General features: G+C 37.8%; 1 protein-coding gene across 1 annotated transcript; it reads left to right on the forward strand.

Annotated features, from left to right (window-relative positions):
- The first annotated feature begins 5802 nt into the window (after positions 1-5802).
- LOC121422664 lies at positions 5803-23497 on the forward strand. The gene is made up of 4 exons (XM_041617825.1): positions 5803-5814; positions 6613-6671; positions 7138-7265; positions 22670-23497. The coding sequence occupies exons 1-4, from the start codon at positions 5803-5805 to the stop codon at positions 23362-23364; spliced, it is 894 nt and encodes a 297-aa protein (XP_041473759.1). The 3' UTR covers positions 23365-23497.
- The last annotated feature ends 336 nt before the right edge of the window (positions 23498-23833 follow it).

Here is a 23833-nt window from a genome sequence, read left to right on the forward strand (position 1 = left end):
GGTCGTGGAGCGGTAGGGAAAGAGGGTCGAATTTCGCTTTCAAAATTGGGGAATAAATCGAAAACAAAAATCAAAAACAAAAAAATAATCGAAATCGAAAATGGTGAACGGTAGCGAGTGGTGATGATTTTTTTCTCTCCGCTCCACTACCGCTCCAACAACGCTCGGGCGGTGTGACCATGCCTTAACCTGTTGCACTTGCCTATTGTAAACATACCTTGTAACATTACAGTTCTAACAGTTATATGCATTTAAACAACACTGGGTATTATGACTGCAGCTTTTTGAGATACACAAAAAGTGATATAAAAAAGAAAGTTAGTAGCCTTCATAACTTTTTTTTATTTTGACTGTGTGATCCCTGATTAATTTGCCCAGTTTCCAAGCACTTTTTTCTTTTTCTTTTTTTTGGGGGGGGAGCCTTATATTCATGTTGTTGACCTGTTTTATTCATCATTGATGTACAGATTTCATTTTGTGTTGTTGGTGATGATGCAGGGATCTCTGGTAATTTCAAATGCTGTGCAAAACTTCAATGTTGCTCAAGTATCCTTGAGTAGGATGCATTACCACTTCGTTTCCAGGTACCAACAGCCCTGCATGCTGGTCAAGTGTAACAACCTGGAGGCTCCCTTGTTTAAGTAGCATAGCAGGATTTGAACCTCAAACCTTTTGGTGTAAAGGAAGGAGACCCAACCACTTGACTGCATCCCTCTATAGTAGAAATGATGCATTGGGGGCTGGGTGAAGCACCAATAAAAAAAAGTAATAGTTGGAATTTGAGATATAAAGAGCCCTCTTATTCAATACAAAATCTTGCTTTGAAATGAGCAGATGTGGTAAAAATCGCCCAGTGTTTATATATTTATTTCATTAATCAATAACATTGGATAATATCAACATCAGCACCAATGTCATTTTAATTCTCAAATGTGAACAGGGTTTATTGACTGCACTGGAAGGAAGCAAACTATATTTTTAGTTTGAAGAGCACCCTCGTTTATTTACATTGCGTAAGCCTGATCAATGTGTATATTTATCAAACAAATAGAGCAGAAGAGTAGTTCCTAGAAAACCTTAAAACCCGAATGGTGGAAGCAAACATGGGTTGCTCTATTTTGAGATTGTTCTATTAGTTCTCTATCCTCTGTCCTCTTGAAGAGGTAATGAGTGCTTGTGATTCAGCAAGAAGGATTTCTTTTTTTAAAAGGGAATATAGGGCCATCTGCACCATCCCGAGTTTTCAAATTAGCGCGCTATTTCTGATCTGGCAAATTATCCCGATCTGAACAATCTCAAGATTATTTGCAATGGAGACGCAATTATCGCACTAGTTCGTAGGATTAATCTCGAGATTGTAATCCCAAGTAAACTTGGGATTGTTTGCAAAATAGCACGCTATTTTACGAATTATCGCGCTAATTCGTAGGTGCAGATGCACTTATTATGTATTCACGGCATCAGACCATAATGCATCAATGTCTCGCCTTGCTCGAGCAGGAATCGCTCTTGCGATGGTGGAGACGGGGTTTCTTGAATCTTGAGATTAATCGCGAAGAGGGCCGATCGGGCTAAAATCTCGAGCAAACTCGGGATGGTGCTGCACCGCCTTATGAGACCCCACTCTCATCTACTTCCTTAAACTAGTTTTAATTGTGGAAACCATTTTAACTTGCAATGAGAATGCTCAAACCAGCCTTGCCAGTGATCTTCCAAAACAGTATGGAAAGCCACTTTGCGATGTGGTTTTCAAGACTGCTTGGCCTCATTAAACTGGTTTAAGCGCAGATGAGGACACAGCCGTTCTTCAGGGATGGATCGTGTGCATGTTGGACATGCTAATCTGTGTAGAATGCCTATGCTGCTGTTTCGACTTTCTCAGCGAACATGTGACACTTCTGAGAGCGTACCTCAAGAGGCTGTTCTCACTACGTTCCTAAAACTAGTTTACTGGAAACTAGTTTAACGTGTAATGAGAATGTTCGAAGCAATCTTGGAAGCAATGTTTTAAATTGGTTCATAAAACCACCTCGCGATGCATTTTTCAAGATCGCTTTGCCTTGTTAAACTGGTTTTAATGTAAGTGAGGACACAACCGTTCTTCGTTAATTTTGAGCGCGCTACTCCACACGACAGGTGTAGAATGCCTATGCTGCGGTTTCGGGTTTCGCGCGAAGCATGTCATCCCACTGAGAGTATATCCATAGCAACAAGATTGCTTTACGTGAAATGATTTTGAAAATCACTTTCGTGTTATCAAGTGGGAACGCTAGCAAAGTGGTCTTCCAAAGTGGTTTCCTGAATTGGCTTCCAGTAAACTAGATTTAGGAAGCGTAATGAGAATGGCCTCATAGATACAAGACCAGTTTACATGAAGTTCTGGAAACAAGTTCAAGAGATCCTGATAAGGATGCTAGTGATTTGATTTTTCGAAACTGGTTTAAGGAAAACCAAAATTTTAATTGAAAACAAGGTCTTTAACACTCTGATTCATTTTGGTATTATTATGCCATTGATAAAAACAATTTAAAAAGTGCATTAAATATTGGTATATTGATATAGGATATGTAAAATATAGTGTAGAACTATTGGAAATAGGAGTACATTGGAATAGAAAATAAAGCAACAAAACCTCCCTGATCTTAAATGCAAATAAAAAAAATTGCCCCAATTTTTTTTCTTGCATATACTTGTCATCAGGTCCATGAATGATCACATTATTCAAATTTTGCAAGAAATGTCTTTGATGTTTCTACTCGCATTTGAAAACTCTCCAAACTCTCATGTTTTACGTCAGATGTCCAAGGGGCAGATTGTATCTCCTGTCATTACGATATTTTATATTGATGATTATAATGATCATGGTGATCATGATTACAAAACATTTATTTTCTATCGCAGTACAAACATGTTTTGGATTAAAACATCTATTACTAACTATAAAGTTGATATTTCAGCAGATGTCTCTTAAAGGACAAGTCCACCCCAACACAAAGTTGACTTCGAATAAAAAGAGAAATATCCAACAAACATAACACTGAAAATTTCATCAAAATCGGATGTAAAATAAGAAAGTTATGACATTTTAATTTTCGCTTAATTTCACAAAACAGTTATATGCACATCCCGGTCCATATGCAAATGAGGGAACTGATGACATCACTCACTATTTCTTTTGTATTTTATTATATGAAATATGACACATTGAATATTCTAATTTTCTCATTGTCCTGTGAAATAAAGTTTTATTTCTGCCTGAACTTGTGGAATTATCATTGTTAAACACTTTATAGTTCAGTCAAGTTGGTCTTTTTTGTCAAATCTGTAAAAATAAAAATATTGTATAATTCAAACAATAGAAAAGAAAAGATATAGTGAGTGGATGACATCTATTCTCTCATTTGCATGTGACTAAATTGTGCATAAACTGTTTTGTGAAAAATAAGCAAAACTTTAAAATGTCATAACTTTCCTATTTTACATTCGATTTTGATGAAATTTTTAGCATAATGCTTGTCTGATTTTTCTCTATGGATCCAAATCAACATTTTTCTGAGGTGGACTTGACCTTTAAGGACACATCTGAAAGGTTCAATTTATAGAAACTGACTGAAGAATGTAAAGAAGATTGATCCAAAGACCATGATCACCGACTGCAAAAGAATTTGAAACATTTGAATTTGATATAATAAAGTGTAGCATCAGTTGCTTCATTTCCATCAATGTTTATTTTGATAAACACCTTCACCTCGCGCCCAGTTATTCAATCATGAACCAGTTTGATTTTCACCTTTCAATTGATATATAGTCTTTGCTATCAACCTGTGGTGATGGGCCTTTCATGAAACACCCTGTCTGTGATTTCCACAGCCAAGTTTGCTGTCAACCAATCAGGAGCAGAGATTTCTGAAGCTTTTAACAGTTGTCTGTGAAATCACTGACAAATCTCCTCGTGAAACACACCCAGGTGTGACTGAGATTGGTGTGGTGTTGAAGCAAGCAGGGCAAGAATTTGACCTTTTCAAGCGAAATTAGTTAATCAATGACCTTTTAGATTTGGTTTGGAAGCTACTGATCTCATATATTCTCCCTTGCTTTGATCAATTCAATCTCTGCTAACATTTTTTAATCCTTGCTAATCCATGCTTCATCAGCTGCTAGATGATCTGCTAATTCACAGAATTGGACGATATCGTACTATTTTTAGATGTATCCTGACGTCAAGCTAGTTTGCTTCTTGTATGTGTTGTCTTTCACATCAGCCTGTTTTGAATGAAAAGAAAGTGAACACTGAATTTGCTCATTCCATTTTTTCGTCTTGCCCACCAGAGCTGAGGTGAAGGCGAGACTTTTAGACTTAGGGATCCAAATCCCGTTCGTCGTCCGTCCATCACAAACCTTATGACACATAACTCCAGAACCTTAAGTCACTTTTCAACCAAACTTGGATGGTAGATGTTATGCTGCAGTCGGAGGTCACATGATAATGTCAAAGGTCATTTTCAGGATAACGTTAAAGTTTACATGCAAGACTCACCTAACTCCGCAACCGTAAGTCACTTTTCAGCCAAACTTGGATGGTAAATATGTTTAGGCAGCCTGCATGTTATGCTGCAGTCGGAGGTCACATAGTAAGGTCAAAGGTCATTTTCAGGTCAACGTCTAAGTTTACGTGCAAGACTCTTATTACAAGTGTTATTCGATCCCGGTCATTTCACAATGAACTTTCGATACAATTCTGTTGCGTACACTAGCAAATCACAATATTTCTGGTTATTTTCATAAGTGGGCGAGACACAAAATTGCCTTTTGCCTTGTAGATGGCAGATTAAAAACAATGGAAACTTGACTTGACTTGCATAAAATTGAATAAATTCAAAGTAAGATAACTTCAGAGAATTATGTTGCACACTTTTCATACAACAGAGATATGCATGCACTCTAAATTCCAAGGATTTAGAATAAATCCAAATTGGCTGTGACTGGTGACCAGCCAATTTTTCCATTATACTTTCTCAAAGCCTGGTATATTTGTATGCTATGCAGAGTTATATATCTATAAGATATGCGTTTTTCCATATTGGCATTATCATTAACAAAGTCATCATTTTTCTTAGAACTAACACTTCAAATTGGTAATACAAAACATAAATTACAAACCTTTGTCTACATGGAATATTTGATTAATAGTAGATGAATACTGTAATCTTTCATCATATCAGTAATCTTATACTTTACTTGCATGAATTTTCATTGCTGACAATACAAGTGTTTCTATTTTAATTGTGCAAACTCATAAGTGGTTTTTAGAGATTTATCTTAACCATTCGGTTTCATAACTCCCAATTCAAACATTATTCCACACAGTAGGTTATCGCAAAATAAATATGCCCCAAAACTTGAAGAGGCATCATTTGCTATAGATGATTTGAACTTTGAAACATTTTTAGGACAATCAATCTGTTGTCATCTCTGCTTTTTGCATGAATTAATGTTTATTTGTACTCTATTGTGTAGATTTTGTTGATAACTGACTACAGAGTGATAAAATCACAATTTGGACTATATTTGATTTCAGATAATATGAAACATTGTTTTGCAGGGGTCAACTTGAGGAAAACTTACAGACTACATTCTATATTATTTTTCAATCTTGTGTAATGCGAGTTAGGCCTTAATAATAATAAAAATAAATGGAGTTCTTTGAAAGATTTGATAAACATTTACTGATAATTTCCATTGAGTACCAGACAATTTTTTTTTATATAGAAACATGGTCCTCTAGTGCTTATGTTTTAGACAATGAATGTAAAAGTAACAAATCTGTATATGAAAAATTTGGGGGCTTTATACTCCTTTTATATTTCTAAAAATGTATTTAGGTGCTATTCTAATGTGAAAACTGACAAAGTTTGTATTCTTAATATTATTTGTTCTGCTTTCTGGATTATTTTGTCAGTTATCAAACTGCAAAGAAGGAAATGTGATCCAAAAAGAAAGGAATATTGTTAAACTGGGCCTAGTCGGAAATACAAATTGGGTGATCTAGATCTCTGGCCTCAGATCTTGATTTTTTTTTTTGGTGAGTATACAAAGACTGGAGTTCGAGCAAGTGCACTCTACTCACAAACCAGACTATCAAGGCCTTTTAAAGTGATTGGTTAACATTGGTTTGACTTTAAAAAAATCTGAGCTAGAAGGTCACACTTGTCACCTGTGTCTGTGATATGTTACAAAAATGAAGCCCAGAAAAATTGCGTTCGAAAATCATTATTTAGTGCTTCAAAAATTGCAATATAAAGTGACCGGAAACACAATCTTAATTTCATCCCATACACTTATGTGCACTATTTAGGTGTCTACAAGACGCCTATTTACAAAATCGGGGTTTGCCTTTTATTTTTATCTTTTCATTCTTAATAATGGTTGTTTTCAGGGTTTATTAGTTCTAATACATGCACTTGTACACATGTTTCATCTGGGTTTGAGAATTTTTTAAATCAGCTGCTCACAAAGTTAAACAATACCTTTAAAGTAAAGGGGAAAAGGTGACCTATGTTATTCAGATTGTGGAGCCTGCACCTTTATGGTTTCTCGTTTCTCTTTTCCAAGAATCCACTCACCTGGATCTTTAGGTGGTTTCAGACCGCCTTGAAGTTCATCAGTTCCAGGTATTTTCTGATCGGGAAACTTACCCCGATCAGAATGTACCAGGTATTTTGGTAATGTGAAAGCAAACTACGCGTAATTTCCCCGATAGAAAATACCCGGTAAATAGGTACTTGGTGAAATTACGAGAACTTTCATGTTTTTTTTTCCAAGGTTGCAGGTATTTTGGCAATGTGAAAGCAACTTATGGGAACTTTTAGCCGAGCATGTCGTTGGGCGCGGGCGCCGTGGGTGGCTGCTGGGCTAATGATTTTGAATCTCGTGCCTTGCCTGCTTATCAGACCATACTGTGCATGCTCGTAACTTCAGGAACTTATCCCGAAGGGTATGTTATGGGGCGTTGTGAATGCAGGAGTAATTAATAGCCTAAAAAGGTTCTCGTAACAGGGATTCTTATGATTGAGGCGGTTTGAAACCACCTATATTAACCACATTTTCATTCTCCCCTTCTCACCTTGTCTCCCTTAGGGCCAAATCAGGAGGGGGTCCCTCTGCCACTGGCACCACCCAGCAGGCCCCACCCCAAAGTCATCAAGGACCCAAGGACCCCCAGCAAGGCACCAGGTCAAAAGGTCAATTAGACAGCCACCTTGGAGGTGAGTGCATGAGTAGGACAATTCTACAATCGAAATTCAGACCTTTTCCCCACATTTTCACCCCCCCCCCCCAATATGTGACTCAGAAAAAATTGCCAGCTCAATATTTTTAGCATTTATTTAGCTATCCGGTATTTATTGATTGTGAAGTAGTTAAAGAAATTTGTAAAAACCAAAGGTTTTCTTGAGAAAAAAAATGGCAAAACTGGTGTAAAAAATGTGCATTGGGCTTTTAGGGTGTAAAAGCAATGAAAGTGAAGAAAAGGGAAATGATTTTGTAAATTAAAATCAATGGAGACAGGTAGGCCTATGTTTCTCTGGAGTTTTTTCAATGGTGTTTTTTCCCCTACTTGTCTTTGTTCTTATGAGGTTTGAAATGTACACAGACAGCACAAGTAAACGTAAATTGGTATCATTTTGACCCCCCCCCCAAAAAAAAACACTCCAACCCATTTTTGTGTTAAAAGCTTGTGGTTGGCGTTGCATGTGTGTACAAAGGGTTGGTAAAGCACCCCCACCCCATGTAATTTATTCTGTTGTTTTTGTTTTCTTAAAAAATTGTTGAAGTTATAGGATATGATGCTTAGTTCAGTTGTCTATAATTTTCTAAGCTAGCTTCCTTATATACCCCATTAAAAACAGTTTCTTTAAAACAGAAGGTCAATATTGCCTTGAAATATTCTTTAAAAAATGATCTTCTTAATTAAGTCTTACCTTTTACATTTACAATTTTTTTATTTTCTGTTATTTTTCCCCCTCTGGTTTCTTTTTCTGTCTTTTCTTTCTATGCATAGTGCAGTAATTGATATGTAGATCTTCTTTGAATTCTCCTACCTCTGGAAAGCTATCTGGTAACACTTATTTTTCAATGATTCTTCATTTTTCTTTCGTAGTAGAGATATTCTTGATTTGGAATGCATTTATTTATTAGTGTTAAGGGGGCATCCAACCGGATTTAAAATATAAAGTAAATTCAGAGAAATTATTAGGCCTATGTAAAGCAAAGTTAGCTAGGTGAGATTTTGTCTGTTTTCCATAAGATATTTATTTCAAAAAAGAAAGTTACAGTACCCCCCCCCTTGAAAAGAAATCACTCTTGCTTGTTTTTAGTCATATGTGTAATAATGCAATCCTTTTCTTGCCCCTTTTTATTTAGGGTAGACATTTCCTTTGAGCCTGCACTCTTAATGTTAAAAAGGAATTTGTAAGAAAACACTTGAACCTTGAAAATGTTTTCTGCTTGTACAATAAATACTAAATTATTGCCCCTTTCAATCATTTGATTAGATTTTAAAGCATTTCTTAAATCTTTTATAAATATTCCATAATTTACATTATATTGAACTCTTATTCTAAAAACTTAAAGGGGTCTAGATTTTTAAGATATTTTGAATATGAATATTACATTTACCTATCAGCCTCCATGATGTATCTCTTTACACACATCATGTTTTAAGATGATCTTTCATTAATTTATCTTACAATTCAAACATTGATATTGAAAAGATTTACCAAAACTTGATCTAATTATTTTTTTTTGTTCAACTTATTTATAAACTTGACTCATTGATGATAATAGCCATTGCATGAGAATGCAGACATCTTGCATGATAGCTGTTGATTGATGTAGCCTCCCATTGCTCACATGTTATTCTATTTCCATCTGATATCTTATTATACACCTTTATTTACTACACTGCGCTATACTTACCTATACCATCTCATCAAATTGCTATTCGTTACCCTGACTCGAATAGCCACCGGTAAAAACTCCCCGAAAGAGGCTAACTGCAATCAGATAGCCTGGGAAACCCGTCACGGGACGAGACCCATAAAACCCCCTCGCCACATATAAGCCTCCTCTTTCGTTACCGCGACGTCGTTGAGTACACTCGAAACGTTTAGCCACCGCGCAATTTTTTTTATGAATCACGATGTCTGAAGAAATAACTGAAATAAACATTATTATTTTCCAACCCTAAAGATCTCAATAAAAAGGGGAGATCAACTCGGTCAAGATAAAGCCGAGGGCCATTATCTCGGTCAAGACAAAGCCGAGAAATAATAACAGCACGATGATAAGGCGGCCAAGATAAAGCCGAAGAATAAGAAGTCTAACACTTATAACCCGGCCAAGACAACGCCGGCAAATGACACTACACAATCAGACACCCAGCCCCTTAGGCGGGAGGTAGACAAGGGTACGGATAAATCGGAAGAGGCTGTTTACACTCCTTCCGATCGGGGTAACTCCTCATCAAAGAGTATAGGGCGGGCAAGAAGAAGCCTCGCGATGACCACTCGTGTTCTAATGACAATCAGGCTCGAGTTAACGACCCACTACAACCCCTATATTTTATAAGAAGCTTCGACTGGCCCGGGATTGTGACCGGTCAGTCCATTCATTGCCAGACCCCGCCGAGACGGGTCATCATCAGTTATCTATAGTACAGTCCACCAGGTTGGTGTATCATCGTACTTGTAGAATTGTGCAGGAGTTCATGCAGTGCTGTGGAATTAAGATCTATTCTACGTACATGCGGTCTAAAATAATAATAATTAAGAGAAATTATTAACAATTGTAGTAGTTGGATCTTGGAAGCCTTGCAGGCGATCCTCCCCCATCGGGTGCTGCAATCGACCCATCCCGACCCCTAGCCGCCCGAGACAATGAGCTAATGAAAACTCGACTCATTCTAGACCATAATTCAATGCTCTAGACGTAGAGAGAGAGGCCTAGATCGCCTCATACAGATCGCGGAGTTGGGGCTAATGATAACTCGCCTCGTACTAGCCGTAGATAATAGTTTTCCATCGTGGGAGAATCTGATTCGGAATTCGATTACCACCGACCCAATTCATTAGAAGAGATTGGGGGCGATTTCCCCCAACAATTTCTTATACACTGTAAAAAAAAAAAAAAAAAAAAAAAACGTGATTTTACAGAAAATAAACAGAAGATTATGCAGAAAACAATAACAGAATCATTCTGTAAATTCATTAAACAGGAACCTTTCTGCAATTCAACAGAACAGACTCTGCTGCAGGAACTTCTTTTATTTTAAGGATAAATTTTCTAACAGTGTAGCAGCTCCTTGCATTCCCTGAAAGCTGCCCAGCAAATGGGATTCGATCGAAGAGATTCACCATTAGGGGTACGAGAGAGTTCTGGCTTACTCAAACGCGATACTCCGACTAGTGGGAACATGCCTTTTAAATACTGCCCTCATCTTCGGGCCGAAAACAGTATACCAGTAGCGTATACGTAGCAGCTAGCAGCGAATATGAGCGAGAGAGAAGTCAATCTTCCGCCTGAACTCGTCCGTCTGCGATCAAGATGGACGTTCCGTATATAGATCCTGCTTTCGGGACGTCCGCTCCCAGATAAGCAATACTCTCGGCTTATACCCATCAGTAAAGAAGTCTCGAACTTTATCGGTTTGCCGCTCAAGACTGAGGATTTTTTGTGCATCCCTTCGGCCCCGGACGTTGCTTTCCGTGTCGGGGATGCGGGAGCGAGGAAGACTAGATCGGGCCGTAACCCTCGCCGCGGCACTGGTTACCACTCAGCCGACTATCAGCTTACAGTTGCAGCGCTGGACGTGGCCGCCCGGAGCGGTATGGTTTTCGCGATGTACTAGGGGTATCTGATATCCGCTCGTAGTGAAGCTGAGCGGCTTGGACTGAGTCTCTACCAATGAAAAGAACTTATTGCTAGAGTCACAAAATCGCTGATCTCCAGTATGAGCAAGCAGCAATCAACACTGCTATGCACAAGGGCAAGGAGGGCTAAAGACTAGATGCTCTCAAGATGATTGAGAAAGGGGCAGCTACTGAGCTGGACTTCTCATTCTCAATAAGCTTCCTTGCGAAGGTAAGGACTTGTTTATGGACACTTTCAAGAAGCATTGCACAAGTCTTTTTCAGCCAACACCACAGCTGACAAGACATTTTATTAGCTCTCCTCGAGTAGACCTAGTCCGCCAGGCCCTAGTCCAGGGCCAGGCCCAGACCAGAGACCTCCATACGCTAGCTCTAGCTCCATACCCTAGACCTATAATGAACTTAAAGGGTCATCCCCCTCTTCCCTCGCTCTGGTAGCAACGCCAGGAATGAAAGGGGCCGCTGGGAAAGTCATAGGAATCCTCATGGTGGGGGACGGGGCCGCCAGGCGTTCTTTCAATGCACCAAATTCAGGGCCCCCACTCATAACCGGGACTTATGACAATCTAACACTAACCCTTCCCCACAAGCAGTAGGGAGAAGACTATTTCTTTGCCTTTACTTTTCATTATTTGAAATCTGTTCCAAGTCCACAGCAATATGTAATATTGAGGTGTTCATGTGCCAAAAAAAAAAAAAAAAAAACTACCCTTTCATATCAGAAGAACATAGAAAGGAGGAAATAGTGGTGATGGATGAGGTTGTCAAAATCATACCAGGCAAATCATACAGGCATAATGGTAAAACTTGCCAAACTTGGGTTACTTACAAAGTTGCGTTCACTTGTATAGAATGTAGACCTAGTAATATTCTTGATAATTTTGTGGCATCTGAGGTATATATCTACACTATTTTTGGCTTATAAAGCAATGACAGAAGTAACTTGTAGATGTGGTTTATGGAGTGGTCTTTGGATGCTCAGACAGTCTTGAGATCTCAAACCAAGGCCTGAGGGTGGTGAACCCTTAAGAATTGCTGCTATTGTCCATCAGTTTCTACCACACTTGCCACAATGATATCACTATCAGCTTCTCGGAAATATTTATGACATAAATCTACTGTGTGTTCCAATGATAAAGATTCCCATACAATCCCAGAGTTCTCAATCAGGGATTGTGATTAAGATAATATTTTAATGTTCGTAATAGAAATCTGAGTTTAGAAATATTCCACAATTCTTTTTACCCAATTTATTGTGAGCCTGGCAGCCACTGTGCAGCTCCAGACCGATGAGGCTCTATACTCTAAATGTTGAACGCCGAACAGGGTGGTAGCAAATACCCCCCCACACCTGTTTGTGAGAAGTACATTCTACCAACTGATCCAACTAACTGGTTCTGAAAGTGTACAAGGGGTGGTCAATTTTTTGCCTACATCAAATTGAAGGCCAATATGGTATCTCATATATTTTGCCTGCAACTTTCATCAGGAATTGGTTAATGATAATAAATCAGTTCTTGTTTAGCACATATCACATTATGTCCAAAGACCTGGATATTATTACCCTGGGGTTTCGAGGAATAAAGTCCTGCCAGGTACCCATTCATCTCTCTTGGATTGAGTGCTGCGCAATGTGGATAAAAAAAAAAAAACGCTCCACATCATCTGTACGATATTCATTATTATGCAAATGTCATTGGTTTGATCATGAAGCCCTCGTATGATATCAAATAGTCCCTATGGACCTTGCAGCAATCCAACAACTATCAAAAGGGTTGAGCAAGTGCTGTGTAAAGAGGTCTCCATCCAAAATAACTATTTGAAAAGGATAGAAAATAACAAAAAAAAAAAAAAAAATTCTAGATTTGTTAGGGATTCCACCAGAAAGGTTATATCTTATGATATGACAGGTTTGTTCTCAAACCAGGGCCCTGTCTTACAAAGAGTTACGATTGATCCAATCAATCGTCCAATTCATCGTAACTATATTGAAATCCATCAGTGTCGTAAATTTTTTTTCTACAGGAAATTTGCATAATGTCATTTGTAAACAAGAGAAGCTCATTGAAATTTTAAGAAAACAATGAATGCATGAATATACATCATAATTAGAACACTCATGATTCTAGACTCCAGAGATACTTCAGATGGTGTGGCAGTTTACAAATTGATCCAATTTCTGCCTCTTTAAGTCAGCTAGCAGATTTATTTCCTTTATTATTTGATGAAGGTTTATCAGTCTCTTTTATAAGGGGTTACTGGTCAACCATAGCAGCCATTCATTCAGGCTTCTATAATAGGGAAACTACCTCAATTCAGCTGTCCTTACCAGACTAACAAGATCCTTCTTCTTAACAGATTCCTCCCAGCCGAAGACTCTTCCCCAATTGGAACCTGCCAAGAGTCCTTCGGTGCCCTAGCCAAATTCCCCTTTAAACCCATAATTGCTCCCTTCTTGATCTTTCCATTAAGACAGCCTTCTTGTTGACTATAGCTTCAAGTCTAAGACGTAGTTTGCTTCATACACCACGGTGAGACCGGGTCATATTCGTTGGGAGAAGGACAGAGTCCGCTTGATCCCTAGACCTGATTTCCTAGCTAAGAAATAGAAACCCCTAAATCCTGTGATGTTCTTCCAACCATTAGGGGGATATCATGGCTGAATGGATAACGCACTTGACTAGCGTCCTTGGAGTCCCAGGTTCAAGTCCTAGGGTGAACAATGTGATTTTACAGTCTCTCGTCAGTTTCCGAAGATAGGTTATGTTGTCCCGTACGTGCCTTAAAGTGGTACATTGATTAAAGTACATTCGCACTTCCCACCAACTGTTCATTAGTTCAATAGAACCTCACAGCCCTGTTAATCCAATTACAATTTCTCGAAGGTTAGTGCAGGGGATCAGGTCAGATGGAGAAATTACCATTTTATCAGGATCCTTTAGAGCCCACGATTCACGGGGCATAGCAGCATCTTGGGCACTTTTCAGGGTACCTCTTTGGAGGAGATCCTCCAGGCATCCTATTGGACCTATTCAATATCTTGTATCTTATTACTTATTTGATGTAATAGCCAAAACACAGGTTTTGCCTTGGCGGTTCTTGTCTTGTCCTAATTTTTCCTAGGCTATTTCCAGTTGATATATTTCATTAACGTGGTTGATGATTCTTATCCCTTTATTACAAGAGTAGCTTCTCCAGTTGGGAGACTACTCCATTTTATAGAAAATCAGTTTCTTTATCATTGTTTTGCCTACTTGTCTGGAAAGGGTCTCGTTTCTGCCCCTCCTCCAGTTTTTCCGTGCTATTCTAGCAATTTGATGAGATGGTATAGGTAAGTATAGCGCAGTGTAGTAAATCAGAATGCTCAGTAGTGAGCATATTATTTACTAACAAGCTATACTTACCTATAGCTCCCCTCCCGTCCTCCCCAGCAGACCTCGCCCCTCCTTGGCAACGAAAGAGGAGGCTTATATGTGGCGAGGGGGTTTTATGGGTCTCGTCCCGTGACGGGTTTCCCAGGCTATCTGATTGCAGTTAGCCTCTTTCGGGGAGTTTTTACCGGTGGCTATTCGAGTCAGGGTAACGAATAGCAATTTGATGAGATGGTATAGGTAAGTATAGCTTGTTAGTAAATAATATGCTCACTACTGAGCATTCTGATTTGCCTTGTATAAATAGAATTAATAATAACAATGATAATAATGATGAAAATCATAAAAGGTACTGATAATCCCAAGGACATTGATATGCTGAGTGTCCTGATTTGATATTGTACAAATGTCACATATTTCAAAGTGATTAGGTAGAAATTTCAGATTGCCTACGATTTCATTCTGCATATAAATATGAGTTATAAGGACATTCCACAGTTAAAATGAAATCCATGTCATTTTCACGAAAGTTTGCACAGTGTTACTTTAGCACATAAATGTTCCAAATATGCTATAACATTAACATGGGTTCGTGTGCTTGATTTTTTGCTATTGAGCTTTGAATTTCACCCATTTGAAAGATCACAAGAAATAAGCAAACAAATAATTTTGCATTTTTAGACCTCACGAGATCACAATGTTGAGTTCATACCTCTATCTCTCAGTCAAAATCTATCTAAATTTCATTAAAATATACATTATAGTTAAGAATTATATACTTAAGATAAAGAATCTACTCATATTGCTATTCGTTTGCTCTTGAAACAGTGGCGCCACCAAATTTTACATGGTTGTAGAGAAAGGTAGACTGAGGAGGTATGAACATTCAAAACAGGAGATTTATGTGCTTGTTTTCAAGTTATCAGCACTTCTGTTGGAGCAAATGTGCTTTTGAAAGTACCCTCCCCCCACACAAAAAAAAAATGTGTCAAAAGGCTTGTATACTACTACTGGAAAAATCAGCTGATACCTGATTATTGTGATGTCAGCACGCATGGCGTAAAATTTTATGCTCAGATAGGGATTCGCACAAACATTATACCTTGGTCACATTTTAGTGCTGCAAGTCAGGCGGCATGTTCGGGTTCGGTTCGGTTCGGCAGGGTTCGGCAATTTTTTTCCGAACTTTGGTTCGGTTCGGGGTTCGGCAATAAATGCCAAATTATATTTAACATATAAGAAAATAAAGATCGCCGACCCACAAACGAAGTGATCCAAGTATGATCTATCATATATTTATAATAAATTTTGTTTCTAAAAAGAATAGTTATGAAAATTGTTGAACTTTCTTTTGTTTTAATCTTTAAACAAAAAATAAGTCATTTCTACTTTCTTTTTTAAAATGAAAATTAAAAAAAGAAAAAATATTGATAATGAGAGAATCAGGACAGAAACAGAATTACAAAGATCAGAATATTTTTTTCATGATTATTTCAAGTAGCTATGATCATGATCGATTACGATTAGGCCTGGGAGTAAACATCGATTGATCGAATGGTTCGATTGGCATGCCGCCAATCACCAATCGAAAAAAAAATTAGAAAAATTTACACTAATCGAATGTTCGGTAGATCCTGATTATGACATTGGGATAACTCGAATACCCAAGTAATAATAACAAAAACAAGAAAACAACGATGACAACGGTTTTTGAATACTTCATACAGGTTTAAAAATTATAATGTTACCGAGGTAATTTTTCAAAAATGATCAATGATTGTATCACATTCACAGTTACACACCAACATGAAAGCGCTCCGAAAATTTTAATCCCACCCGACCTTGCCGTCGATACACAAAATAAGTCATTGTCTGCGTGCACAAAACAATAAGTAAACACACAACCAGCTCACTTGAGCTGATTGGACCTTCGGATAGCCAATGAAACTTTGGGAAACAAAGAAGAAGGTAGTGGTTCCCTTATCAGGAAAGGTCATGACTTCAGAAATGAATTGACCCCTCCCCCATCTGTGTGTGTGTGTGTGAGAGAGAGGGACAGAGAGAGAGAGAGAGAAAGATAGGGTGGGAGCCGGACAATCCCTTTCATGTTTCAAAACAATGCAACCTTTTTATATCCCCCTCACACAATGAAAACGACATTCCAACATGCGCCCGTCTTCCCCAGTACTTTCTCGACTAGTCTCCAAAAATAGACCCAGAGTTATACATGTAGGTTCAAATGATGAAAAAATCGTAATTTTAAAGGTATTTCAAATGAAATATTTTGCAAAATATTTTTTTTAAATACATGTGTAGCATCGTGGACAGTGCCACAAGTGGGGGCGGAGAAATGGTGTGGGCAAGGGATGAAATTTTTCAAGTGAAATGCTCCACCTGGGGTCAATCTCAAAGAATACTTCATGAATGAGTTGTTTACGTCTTTGGGCTGATCTGGGCTGATTCATTCATATGAAGGGGTGTGGCACTTGGGGATGTATGCATGATGCCAGAGTAACAGCATTGATTTAGGAAAGATTATCATTGGAACAATATACTGAAAGATTAATCTCATTTCATGTAGTTTCTTTTGATATAAAAATCATGGAAACGAGGGAAAAGGGCCTACTTTCATTTATGCTAAACATGTGACTTTGATGGAGATTTCTTCATGGGGGGGGGGTCACCATAAATTAGGTCACCTATTGTGACTTAAAAGACGTGATTCCCCAACGAACAATCGAATCATTCGATTATTTTTTCAGGAAATAATCGAATGGTGAAAATGACAATCGTCCCAGGCCTAATTACGATGTCATTGCCAACGCAGCTTCTCAAATTGGAAAGTGTTGATCGGGAATGTCGAAACAGTAGACTTACAACCTCCACTCAACTGTTATTATACCGGTAAAATTCACATTCCAAAGAATATGAGTGTTTTAGAAAGTCCCTATTTTCAAAAGTGGTGAAATCTGGTCAATGAATTACTTTAAAAAGATAAAATATCAGTCCATTCTTTGTCCAGAAAGATCGACGCTACGTGACTTCAAACATATTTCCAACACGAAAATGAGTACATGGGACTACACTGTATTTTAGTGTTGTGAAATCACCCGGCGTTGATCGTCAGAACTAAGACGGAACTGATAATTTATCATTTCATTTTCAGTAATTGACCAGATTAAACCACTTTTAAGAAAATATTGACAATGGAAAAACATTTCAAGTTCGGAATACGAATTTTACCCGTATAATAGCAACCGAGAGCAGGTTGTTTGGACTTCCTGTTTCAACTTTCCTTACCAACCATTTCCGGAACATCGATCAGGGAACATGCGTTGATTTGGTTTGAATTTTTATATTTTCTGTTTTTCACCCTCATTTCTTCATCTCTTATTTATTTATCTTTTATATTAATATGGAAATTTCAGAAGATGGAATATATATACTTTACCATTACTTTGTCAGTCACAAGGAATTAATTTGTCTTGTCTTTTTCTTTTTTTTTTAAATACAAAACAATTAAATGTACGTCCGATTACAGCAATACGTAATTCAACTACACTTTTTAACTGAGTTAAGCTTAAAATGTCCCCACATTTTATAAGGAAAAAATATATTCATGTTTATAAAAAAAAATTGAAAATGATAAAAATTTAATCAAACACGAGACCGAAACTGTCATACTTTGTCATTTACGAGGAATGAATTTATGTCTGGTTCTTTTTCTTTATTAAATACAAAATGATTAGGTCCGATTACGATCACGATCGATTATGGCATTACGTAATTACACCACACTTTTATACCGAGTTAAGCTTCAAAATGTCCCCTCATTTTATCAAGAAAAAATATATTTATGTTAATAAAATATTCTTAAGTTGATAACAGTTCAATCAAAGACGTGATGGGAGCTATCATAGTGGATTTTAAAAATATATTGAGTGGAATTCTCTTTGTGCACAATCACTAACCAATATTTTTTTGTTCAATTTTATACTTAAATCTAGTATGTAGTCATCACACGCATTGCATGTTAACATTTTTTTTACCGAACTTCCGAACCAGGCCTTTGTGTTCGGTTCGGTTCGGTCCGGTTCGGAAGTGCCAAGTTCGGCGAACTTCCGTTCGGTTCGGCGGTTCGGCTGCAGCACTATCACATTTGCTCTACGGCTGCCATATGTCCAGTCGAAAACCGCCGTTTTATTCATTTTTATACAAACCACCTATATGTAGCTTGTACATAAAATGTTAAAACTGCTGTTTTCGACTCGCTGTACGGCCGCTGTAGAGCAAATGTGACCAAGGTATAACCGGGGAACGTCCTTGATTGTTTCTTTTAGGTGATCACCTGCAATGACTTTCTGAATTTCAAAGTGATGGGGTAACCTTATTCACAACATTGAAATAGGCCTAAAGGGATACCCTAAATGCAATTTGATGAAATTTGTAATCTCGTCCTACCTATTAATCTAGAATAATTCATTTCAAACTCCAGAGAAACACCTTTCTTATGATTTCTGGGTGGTTTTTTTTTGCATCTTAAATTTGTCATGTTTGTTTTGTGTCTCTACCTTCAAAAATTAGGCCTACCCCTTTCAGCCATTTTTTTTTTTTGAAAGCATGTTTGTACAGCAATATAGAGTGACATAAACTTTCACCATTTATTTATTTGTTATTTATTTTGCTTCAGTCCTAATTTATGATTTTATCTTTATTTTATTTCATCATTAAGTATTATTGATGAAAACATTTCCACTGACCAGTCGATTGCAGACTGATTCTATACCAGCATCTAGTTTGCTGCCCACATACTAAAGCTGAATTACTTTTGAGAACTTTTCTGGGTCAAGTTAAACATCGGCATTCAGCATTCCAAATGAAAAAAATCGAGCTCTGTGAACAGACTGAACCCTAGTAATATTCTCCAGATTGAGCCCAGTAGCAGAATACAATACAGGTTCAGTCTATCTATATTTATCCTCCATCAAAGGCCACAACCCTTGTGATCCATGTCTGCTGAAAGTCATGAAATAGTTTCCTGGCCATTTCCTCTGAAAAATAAATAAATGATGAGCCACACTGATTACTGTTCTCAGAATAACATATGTTTTTACACAGACACCGTTCTCATCTAGGTCCTCAAAACTAGTTTAGTGGAAACCAGTTTATGGAGACGCTTGAAACAGCGATGGAAGCGATCTTCAGTGGTCCGTCAAACTTGTTTGGATAACCAGCTTTCAATGTGTTTAAACTGGTTAAAGCGTAGGTAAGGACGCAAACATCCTTAGGAATTTGCCTTCACACGGAAATGGGATGGTGAAAGCTGGATGCGGGCTATTCAGTACGTACATGCTGTTTGTAGAATGCCCATGATGCAGTTTCAAAATTCATGCGAGATGAGACTCCAATGAGAGCTTTCTCCTAGCAATATGACCACTTTATGTGCAGTAGTATTGAAAATCAATTCAGGAGATGGTGAGGAGGATGCTAACGAAGGGATCTCGTAAACTGGTTTCCTAAACTGGTTTAAGGAAAACTGGTTTAATAATATAGATGAGAACAGGGTCTACCATAGTTCTCTGAATTAAGCATCAGTAGTTGGTTTCAGACCGCCTCGAAGTTCGTCAGTTCAGGTATTTTCTGATCGGGAAATTAACCCCGATCAGAAAATACCAGGTAATATTGGCAATTTGAAAGCAAATTACACGTAATCTCCCCGAAAGAAAATACCCACTAAAAAGTAGGTAGGCCTACTTGTCAAAATTACAAGAAGTTTCGCAGGGATTTTTCCAAGGTCGCAGGTTTTATTAGCAGTGTGAAAGCAATTTATAGGAACTTTTATCCCAGCGTGTAGTTTTGTGCAGGCGCCGTGGGTGGCTCTTGAGCTAGTGATTCTGAATCTCGCACCTTGCTTACTTATCAGACCATACTGCGCATGCTCGTAACTTCCGGAACTTATCCCGAAGGGTATGTTTCGGGGCAGTGTGAATGCAGGAATAATTAATGGTTATTGTTTAGCGTAAAAAAAGTTCTTGTAATTTAATCGGGATTCTTATGATCAAGGCGGATTGAAACCACCTAGTAAGGAATATTGTGGTATATAGCAAGGAACTTAAGCTCACTATAGTATGCATTGCTGCACCAGCCCAAGTTTGCTCGATCTCGAGATTTTAGCCCGATCAGCCCTCTTCACGATTAGTCTCGAGATTCAAGAAACCCCATCTCCACCAGCGCAAATAAGAGTAATTCCTGCTAGAGCGAGGCATCACTGCATTATAGTGTGACACCATGAATGAATAATCCCGAGTGCGTCTGCACCTGCGAATTAGCAGGATAATTCATAAATAGCATGATATTTTGCAAAATAATCCCAAGTTGACTTCGGATTGCAATCTCGAGATTAATCCAGCGAACTATCCCGATGATTGCATCTCCATTACAAATAATCTTGAGATTGTTCAGATCGGGATAATGTGCCGGATCAGAAAAAGCTCAATTATTTGGAAACTCCGGCTGTTGCAGACAGCCCTATTGAGCATGATAAAACCTGACCTATCATACAAGGCTTCTGTAAACCTAACTAGGATAGTGGTATGTGATCAAAGGTTTCCATTTGTCAAGTTATTTCAAACAAAGTAGGAAATCTTGTTACTTTTCCAAATGCTAATATTCCAAGGAAGTTTGTTAATTTGTCTCCTGTAAATTCATTGAAAATCATTCATGAGAAAAAATGTATATAGTACAAAATATAAATGTTTGTCCTGTTAGGCATTCACTCAGATGTAACCGATAACCATGAATTTTCTATTTTTAAATCTATTTTTACATCAAACATTTCAAATTGAAATCCAATTTCTGCTAAATTGTTTCATTTCTGCTCTGAAATTTCATGGAAAGTGAAGAGGTTTTTTTTCATATAGAAATATCTGGGTGGGGTACCAATCCCATGAACTTGTTTGGTTTCTGAGATTTCATTTTAATGGTCATGAAATATCCATACCTGCAAAACTTTCATATAAAATTGAATAATTTGCAATGACCATGAGAATACAGTTGATGGAATTGGATGATTGATTGTGGGAAATAAATTTCAGCTTCATCAATGGCTTGCAAAACTGCCATTATTCAACGACAGCTAGAACTTGGCCATATGCTTGAAATGATTGTTTACCTCAATGCCATGTTATGTTGTGAAAGATCATCTATTCTATAAAGGACAAGTTATAAAACTATGACCCACTTGAAGTAACCTTTGCACAGATGAAACTTGTATCCCCATCCCCCCATATGATAATAGAGTAGGAATAATACCACCTACGTGCATATCCCAGGTACTGTCCTATCATAATATTTTTATAAACAGTTGCATTGTCATGTTGAATGCATTTTAGGGTTCGTGCATGATTTCGTAGAATGCGTTCCGGCGATGACACGGTCGGCTGGGCCTTTTGTCACAAGCCTAATGTGATGTGACAAAGTACAAAGCATTGCATGATCATGAAAAGAGTATGTTTGGATATACAGAACTATTTAATTTGATTAAATGGCCTTTTCATATTGGCATTGTGAAATGCATTATGCATTTTTCAAGACTCTATCAACGAAAAGTAATGAATATTACATTTTCAATATATACATGCAGTCAGTCTACCTGGACATTGAATGTTGGTTATCATGAAATTACATTCAATATTCTGATCGATATTTCTTCTTTTTACACCAAGAATGACTTTGCACAAGGCTATAAAGAAATACAATCCCATTTTAGACAAATTCTTTAATGTTGGGGAGGCTTTTTGTATAAATTTGTTTGTGCTTATTTCAATATCATCTTTTGTTGATGTATCTTCAGACAAATCATTATTCAGTTGGAGGAGTTAAATTGCTGTAGTATGGCTGTATAAAGATTTAAACATTTGTTCAGAATAATTAATTTTTCAGCCATTAAAATCTAGACCAAACCTATGTTTTTCTACATACTTGTTAAACCTTCCCCAGAAGGTTTCATCAACATTTTTGTCCGACTAGTCAGATCCAACAAGCTATCGGATTTTAAAACTTTCCTATGTTTTGATTGGCTAAGAAGCCATTTTACTATAATAATATTTAGATAGAATGGGACTTATCTGATAAAAAGCATCTTACAGGTCCTGTTTTATCCGACAGTTACCATAGAAACAGCGCTTCTCAGCCAATCAAAATCAAGGATGTCAGATCTGGCCTTCTTTTTCAGACAAAAATGTTGATGAAATGCTCCCCAGGTTCCATGGAGGAAGGGATATAAATATTTCACCTGAACAAGCATATGAAATTAATCTAGACAATTTCAGTCAATTATTGTTAAAACATATCTAATTTTTTTATTTTCAGAGAAAAGAAGCATCCCACGCTCCATTCTTTCAAAGTCCCGTGAAGCACAGGTAGCCCCTATAAAGAACCGAGAATCACCAGTAGAAGAAGCTCAAGAAGCTCTCTCCCCATCAGCCTTTGGCGCCACAAATTATCCAGATGGCAGCTCCCAGCTCAGTAGTTCATCAAATCAACGTATCAGCCAATCGCAGGTATCTGCCCTCCCTCCCACACTTGCACCTTCAAAGGCACCGGCCGTGTCCCTCATTCAAGGTGACAAACCGACTGTCGGAGGGGGGTCACCGAAGATTCTACCTCCCGCGCCGACAGAGAGGGTGCGTAGCCTGACCAATCCCAGCTCGGATTCGGAAGCAAGCAGCCAGTCTCCGTCGTCTGCCAGCTCCATTCCATTCGCCTACGATAGCAAAGCGCCACCGCAGGTCGACATCAACCCAGTGTCGGCATCACCCCATACTGGCAGCTTGGAGAGGTCAATAGAGAAGGCCTCCGATCAGTTGAGGAAGCTGAGCAGTTCCTGGAAAGATGAAACAAGCCAGGAGAAACCTGGTATGGAGATGAGGACAATGCAGCATCATAGAGATGAGGTTGATAGTTGCCATGGTGACAAGGATGATGCCGACCAAGATAGTGGGAGTATCATGGTTGGAGCCTCCCATAGAACTAAACATGACAGTGGCACAGTACACACGTTGTAATAAACCTTGGTCCATCCATGAACTCTGCTTTAATATAGATAAAACTTGAATTGGCAACTTTCACATAATAGCACAGTATCATGAATCATCGTTTTTATGAAGTGTCTCAATAGGACAATAGCGATTTATTTTTCTTTAAAAATCCATCTTACAAAATATTTGAAGTATTAACAGCCCTGCTCACTTTGTTAGATATTGTACAATCTTGATTTAGAAAATTAAATTCAGTCACATACCTTTCATGGCCACAAACCAAAATCTTAAATTTAAAACCCATTTATTTCAAAATCTTGTTTTTATTTGTTGAAACACTGTTGGGACAAGTCATAAAAGCAATGATTCAGATACCGTTTATAATATGATATAAGATAAAATGTGAATAAATTCAGAAGGGGCAATAGTAGATGAAGTTAATATGAAAATAAACTTGTTGATGATGTCTTTGTATGTTCATGATTATCATGTAAAT

This window comes from Lytechinus variegatus, chromosome 10 (genome assembly GCF_018143015.1).
Source record: "Lytechinus variegatus isolate NC3 chromosome 10, Lvar_3.0, whole genome shotgun sequence".
Classification (NCBI taxonomy): Eukaryota; Metazoa; Echinodermata; class Echinoidea; order Temnopleuroida; family Toxopneustidae; genus Lytechinus; species Lytechinus variegatus.